Source organism: Poecilia mexicana, unplaced genomic scaffold (genome assembly GCF_051168715.1).
Source record: "Poecilia mexicana isolate PSO_F unplaced genomic scaffold, ASM5116871v1 scaffold_6, whole genome shotgun sequence".
Lineage (NCBI taxonomy): Eukaryota > Metazoa > Chordata > Actinopteri > Cyprinodontiformes > Poeciliidae > Poecilia > Poecilia mexicana.
This window is the reverse complement of record NW_028263375.1, coordinates 9,954,842-9,961,335: the sequence shown is the minus strand read 5'-3', so window position 1 is coordinate 9,961,335 and position 6,494 is coordinate 9,954,842. Positions and strand designations below refer to the sequence as shown.

The 6,494-nt window shown below is 35.8% G+C and overlaps 2 protein-coding genes across 2 annotated transcripts; both read right to left on the bottom strand.

Moving 5' to 3' along the window:
- Positions 1-110: 110 nt before the first annotated feature.
- Positions 111-3,613, bottom strand: arpp19b (cAMP regulated phosphoprotein 19b). The gene is made up of 3 exons (XM_014989608.2): positions 2,750-3,613; positions 2,215-2,337; positions 111-1,145 (listed from the first exon to the last, which is right to left on the bottom strand). Exons 1-3 carry the CDS (start codon positions 2,792-2,794, stop codon positions 975-977), a joined length of 339 nt encoding a protein of 112 aa, XP_014845094.1. The 5' UTR covers positions 2,795-3,613; the 3' UTR covers positions 111-974.
- A 153-nt stretch (positions 3,614-3,766) lies between these two features.
- rsl24d1 (ribosomal L24 domain containing 1) lies at positions 3,767-6,147 on the bottom strand. Its single transcript, XM_014989607.2, has 6 exons — positions 5,989-6,147; positions 4,670-4,783; positions 4,498-4,570; positions 4,336-4,399; positions 4,159-4,244; positions 3,767-3,986 (listed from the first exon to the last, which is right to left on the bottom strand). Exons 1-6 carry the CDS (start codon positions 6,067-6,069, stop codon positions 3,910-3,912), a joined length of 495 nt encoding a protein of 164 aa, XP_014845093.1. The 5' UTR covers positions 6,070-6,147; the 3' UTR covers positions 3,767-3,909.
- Between the last annotated feature and the right edge of the window lie 347 nt (positions 6,148-6,494).

Below are 6,494 nucleotides of genomic sequence, written 5' to 3'. Positions count from 1 at the left end.
TTTTATAATTTCTTTAAAATGAAATATTGTCCAAAAGAGTTTCAAAAATCCTCTTTGCTGCACAGTAAAGATTAAGCTAAAACAAGTCCAGAACTCAAATGAATGCAAGATATTATGCAAAACTATTTTATTTACAAAACAAATGGCACAGCATATCAGCACAGTAAACATACATGCACACTCCAGACATGGACGGGGAATTTCTTCCCATGTGATCCAAAGTGAATCCAGTCAAAAGGCGCGCGTCAGCCAAGACTCACAACCAAGATTCTCACTGAGGGAGCAAATATTGCTCAAGAGGAACGAAGGTTCGTTACTTTAAGGCCATATTTCAGAGGTCAGGATGAGGTGGAGTCCAGCAGCATGTCATTGTAAATTAATGGCATCGACATTAGTTTAACGCAAATGAATACAAGCTAGTCAGCTGCACTTTAAATAGAGCCATAGACCCAAAATGGTACATAAGATTTAAAGAGAAAATATAAAACCCTGATGTTGCCATTTAAACTGATTAACATTGGAAGCAGATATCTTTAAATTGCACATGTATTTCTCACATACATCTACGCAGACCGACTTTTCTTTTTTTAACTGTAGTGATATTTTTTTTCTTTGTTATAAACAGCCAGATCTCACTAGATTAGTTTGCAGTCATGTAAAGATAACCTCTGCAGGAACAGTTAAGCACTTTACATGGAAGCATGTTATCCTTTAAATAAAAAATTCAAAGCTAAACCAGACTACTAGTTTTTTTTGTGTGTGCTCAAAAGTCAGTAAGTACTTGGTTAAGATCGTCAACGTGTTTAGTTACCCTTTTGGACTTTTGACAGCTGTCAACTGTTCATTTGGCTAATTTATGCAAATAGTTCTAAGACAATACATACATAGGCAAAACAAAAAAAAGAGAAAATGGACTAAAAACAGCAGGTAGATATAACGTGGGTGATGGAATGGTAGCAAATGAGTAAAATGTATCAAACAGCCAGTTTGCTGGCCACGATGGAGGTCTTTCTCTGAGGAAGGTCCTGAGGAGTTGGAATGTGATCCCCGGTGATCTCGGTCTTCTCCGTCGGAGCCGACGGCAGCTGCTTGTTCTTCATCTTGGCCTTGGCCATGTTGTAGTCCCCAGAGTCAAAATACTTTGGCTGAACAAAAAAGAAAAAGTAAAAAGGCTGAAACCCATTTCTTAGGATTATGACAAACCCCTTTGATCTCCCACTCTCCGTTTCTTGGCACTTATTGCAGGTTTTGGTACGAGTTACCCATTGAGAAAATGGGATGTATACAAGTGTGGAAAAAAATTAAGAAACCACTTAAAATGGTTAGTTTCTCTGATTTTACTTTTTATAGGTATATGTTTGAGAAAACATCATGTTATACTTTACTTTCCAAAAGCAAACATCATTTTTAATTTGTTCAGTTTAAAATTGCCTATGCTAGACATAACATTGATTTTAGACACACTCTTACATGTGTATCCTGCAAAATAAACACGTTTCCTCCACTGTTGATGCGAGGAGCGGCCATATTGAAACACAAAGCCTGCCTCAGCCACAGTTACTCCCCGTTCTCCAGTGGGAAATCTAACTTTGGCGAGCATTCCAGTTGATTTTTTTTTACTATGAAGTAGAAAATTTCCAGTTCTGTGCACAACTGGTACGCAGCAGTATTCAAAAAGCAAAGTTATCTGTTCTCCTCGATACTTGCCACAGAAACATACATGCACACATTCTTTAGAAACATTTCAACACGCAAAACCTTAAGCTGTATATAGCTGTTCTAAAATAGCTGATTGCAAGTGTACAAATAAACGTTAAATATTAATGATTTTCCTTCCAAAAAGTACATTAGTATTTCAAATTTTAATACACTTACGACATACATAATGACACAGCAAATTACTACTCTTTGCATAATACAGCCACACAAAGTTGCGTTTTTTGATTGTAGAAAACAAGGATAAATTGAGTAGAATCAACTTACTTGACGGTTCCTTTTAAACCGATAGGTGAATTATGTGCAAAAGTGTATGTATAAAACTGTTGACTTTAAAAGTCAAGTTCCTTAGCTCTGCTGCTACCACATTTGGATGTTATTTATATTAGAAATGTAGAGTTGAAGGCCAAGAATGAGGGGGGGGGGGGAACGGGACTCATACGAACAGATTTATATTTCATATTTAAACAGCAACTAATGTTTGCGTAAGTAACGTACCCCTTTCTGGAGTCTTTTCCTGAGCAAGTCTGACCCCCCGGGCTTGGCTCCCAGGTTAGGATACCTGGCCTTCAGCTTGGCCTCTTCTGCTTTTTCTGGGCTGATGACTTTGTCCTCCATTTCCTGTTAGAGTCAGGGCAGTGTGTGTTGATACAAAACAGTCCCAATAAATTACAACTGGTTACAAAACAATTTTTTTAAAGCAGCAATAATACATTTTATCAAGCACAATCTGGACTGCAACAGTAAAGCAGCACCATGAGGTAAACGTACAACGGTTGTTTCCCAAAAGCTACATGCTAAAATAGCATACCTTTAAGGTAAACGCAGATTTTATTTTAAAGATGGATGTTTGGTAAAAGTTTCCAAAACAACCTAATGTTTGACAAATAAGTAATTCTTAGAGCTGAAGCAACGATTGAGAAATTAGCTAGCTGCTAACTAGCTTGACGTTTACCGCCTGCAACGTTTTCTTATTTAAACTGTTCATTAGCTGCGCTAGTCGCACTTAAACAGATTCATTGTTAAGGTTTACCTGCTGTTCCTCCAAAGTCCTCACTCCTTCACCTTGTTCGGACATTTCTGGAAAGTAAAAGCCTGGATCTGTTCTCCGAACTGTGGCTCTTTTCCTTCCGAGCAGCCCAATGTTCTAGCAGATGAAAAGAAGCGGAGGCAGCGCCAAGAGGACGACAGCAAGAGGCCGAGTAAATCGATGCCAGAGAGCCAGGGTCCGCTCCTTTTATCGCCGGCGACGCAAAGACTGCCAGAAAACTGTCTGCTCGACGGAGGAGTCGTCACGGTGAGACGGTGTTTGTCAGAGAAATCAACGATAATAAACATTACACGCGCTAAAAATGTCAGTTATAGTTTATGTATTGCATAGTGTGCAGCAAAGTCACAAACTTCTGTTCAAGAGTACAAACTTCAGTCTTCAAACTCCGCCCACTTAGCGACCGGATAACGTGAGCGGTATGTATAAATAGGGCAGATCCAGCGGAAGCAGCATTCACCGCAATGTGGGTCAATTTATGGCTGCATTACGTTTTATCAAGCTATGTTACTTTTATTTTCTATTTAATATCTATTCTTTATTTTTTTAACTTCAATAATTATAACGATACAATTTCATATTATGAATTACAAAAACACAAGTAAAATATTTATTTTATTCATATGTCTTGTTCATGTATGGCCAAACAACTAATAACTTCCCCACAATAAAGCCCTGTTATTCAATATTTTGTTTTTATTCTGTGGAACACGTTGTTCCCGTTTTTCTATGATCTGATTATGTTGAACTATTTTCCTGCACAGAGAAATAAACAGCAGATAATCTTACTTTCCTCTAAAATGTTCTTCATAAAAACACAAAGGTCGAGTGATTTGGCAGCAAAATCCATTAACTTAAACTGAAATTATCTAGCTTCTAAAGCTTTCAAAATGATCACAGTAAAAAGGATTGGATATATTCACCAAACTGTTAATTTATCATTGATAACCTTTTAACACTGACGTAAGATATTTTTAAACACAGAAGAAATTGACAGGCAGCTATGGATCCATTTTATTAAAAAACCCCCAAAAAACTCATGTCCATTGTAACTGTGTCTGCTGTTATTTCTGGAAATATGAACTTCAAATAAAATGAAGGAGCCAAGTTTAAGCAAAGAAACAAAACAATGACTGGGTTTTAAGTTAATCATCTTCATCCCCCATTTCCACATCTTCTTGTAACCTCTGCACCATTTTGTCTTCCAGCTTTTTGGCTTTGCCTGTAAAAACAGTGAGAATGTAAGAACACAGATAAACTTCCCTTAATGCATGAATATGAAGCCCTCTTTCTCCTAACAATGCTGCAAATTTTTCATCATTTATGTCAAGTAAAAAAAAAAATCAAAAATAAAAACATCACCTTAATGAAAATTACAGGAACTAAACCTTTACCTGCATGAGGAGCTTTGATGAGGTGAATATTTTTCTTGACTTCGCTGATGGCCTCTTCTTTCTCCAGCTGTTTGCCCTTCTTTAATCTGCAGCAAAGAAGCAAAAAATATATTTAAGTGAACATTTATAAGCACAAAAAACAGCAGCGATAACGTGAAAAAGAAATCAACCTCTCACCTGTTCATGATAAATCTTGCCTGTCGTTTTACTTTTATTTCCTCCACCTTCTTCATTGCTTCAACTAAGAAAGTAATAAAATATTAAAATATAACTGTTCCACTCTCATAACAAAAAAAGTTTTTTGTTTATTTTTGTTTTCTTAAAAAGCAAAAGCATTACCTGACTTGTCCCAAAGTTGCCGGTTATATTTCACTGGAATATTTCTGCGTTTCTCAAACTCCAAAGAATTGTCCTTAAAGACGAAAAACAAAATATTTGGGGGTAAGAAATGGGACTACAAGATATTTTTTGTTGCATAAATAAATAATCAAAACTCAATTGAGCATCTTACCACAGTCAACTCTTTTCCAGCAGCCTTTCTGAAAGCTTTGGTCCATCTTGTCTTTCTTGGGTTACGCTTCTTCTTGAAGTTCTTGTGGCATTTTGATTTGCAGAATCTGAACATCTGATTTTTAAATAAGACAGAGAGACGACAATTAAACTGAAGGCCTGTATGTAATTGGGATGTTTCATTGTGTAAAGACAAATTAATCTCATCTACTGTGGTCCCAACAAAGATATTTTAAAAACGTACATGTTTTTCGCATTTTTCAGCAAAAAGATTTGTTTTTCAGTCAAATTATAAAGGGTATATGTCACAAAGTGATATTATTACAAACTGAGATAGCAATGCAGATTACAATTAACCCACATTGTAATTTCCACTCCACTCAACTTCTTTCACATCTTCATTGTTATTATTTGTCAATTGTGGGCATGTAGGACTGAAACTTGATCAAAAAAGCCAAATATATTGAAAGTATAGTTTTATTGCATGGCAGCTGAAATATATACTGAAACAAATATTTACATACAACTCAAATGCTAAGGCAAACCAAATATTGTGATTATGGATGTATTCATGTGATGACTGCATCTCACTATACTGCATTTTTAGTCTGAATAAAATGTGGAAAATGTATTTTAAAAATGTATTATTTTATGTTTTACATTAAAATGTGTCATTTAAATGATCCACTGTGCATTGCATTCCTTGCTTTACTTTTTTTTAAGATTGGCGTTATTAAGGTGCATATGTGCTATGGGTTAGGGTAATAATTATATATAATTTTAAGATTATAGTTTTAATTTAACACAAAAATATGCCAAAGTGTTAGTATAAATATTACCAACATATCCATAATAATATTTTAAAATAACACAAAGTGTTATTAATCTGTATAACATTTTGACAAAGTACACACCAATTTTACAGTAAACATCAATAGATTGTACAAAAATAAAGCATCGAGTTGTTACTTTTACATTTCAGCTCCTAGTCCTTGTGTTTTTGCTCCCAACACTAGAGGGCGCACTTACACTGTCACGATAAAAGCGAGGCCCAAAGCTCAGCCCGACACAGTGTCGTATTCTGTTAACTATTAATCACTTACAAACTAGACACCGCTTTTAGAATCAATTTCACATTCATCTGGTCGCTGTCTTAAGTACAGCTGAACAAATTTATATACAACGTTTTCCGTTTTCGCTGATTTGGTTTCCACGTGAGCGACTCAGGCACGTTATCATCCAGCTAACTGCCCCACCAACTCTAAACATTTACGTTTCCTAAATTAACTTTACTTTTCGGACAGATAAACTGAACCCTACCTTACAGTCGTTCCGTACAAACATGACTCCATGTCCGGGATACACTGGTCCCGAACAGAAATAACACTTTTCGATGCGCATTTCGGCACCGAGATTAGCTGCGTGTAGCAGCTAAACAAAACAAGACCGAACCGTCGCTTCCTTTTTCCTCTTGTTCCAGAATGACAGCAGCCACTGCCTCTGTTAAAACTCTGCTGCCCCCTGCTGGTTGGACCTTTGGAAGCGTCAACTTCTGACTTTTTGGAGTTTAAAAGTAATTTTTTGCTGCTTTGAAAAAGGTTGATTTAATTGCAGTAATCATAGTTAAAAGTTGAGATTAAATTGTTTTTCAAGTAATTTTTAGGGGATATTCAGAATAAAAATATTTAACTGGAAATCTTACTTTCAAGATACAGTAATAGTTTTAATGGAGTTTGAGAATACAAAACAGTATTGGAAATATATTTTAAATTCTGAAATCTCCGAAATCATCAAAATTGTTTACATTTTATTTGGCCCCAAAAAAC

Coding starts and splice junctions, on each gene's coding strand:
- rsl24d1 (XM_014989607.2), bottom strand. CDS start 6,069: ATGCGCATCGAAAAGTGTTATTTCTGTTCGGGACCAGTGTATCCCGGA. Junction 4,400..4,497: donor GCAACTTTGGGACAAGTCAG/GTAATGCTTTTG, acceptor TTACTTTCTTAG/TTGAAGCAATGAAGAAGGTG. Junction 3,987..4,158: donor CATCAAAGCTCCTCATGCAG/GTAAAGGTTTAG, acceptor CTGTTTTTACAG/GCAAAGCCAAAAAGCTGGAA.
- arpp19b (XM_014989608.2), bottom strand. CDS start 2,794: ATGTCCGAACAAGGTGAAGGAGTGAGGACTTTGGAGGAACAGCAG. Junction 2,338..2,749: donor GGACTTTGGAGGAACAGCAG/GTAAACCTTAAC, acceptor TGACTCTAACAG/GAAATGGAGGACAAAGTCAT. Junction 1,146..2,214: donor GGAAAAGACTCCAGAAAGGG/GTACGTTACTTA, acceptor TTTTTTGTTCAG/CCAAAGTATTTTGACTCTGG.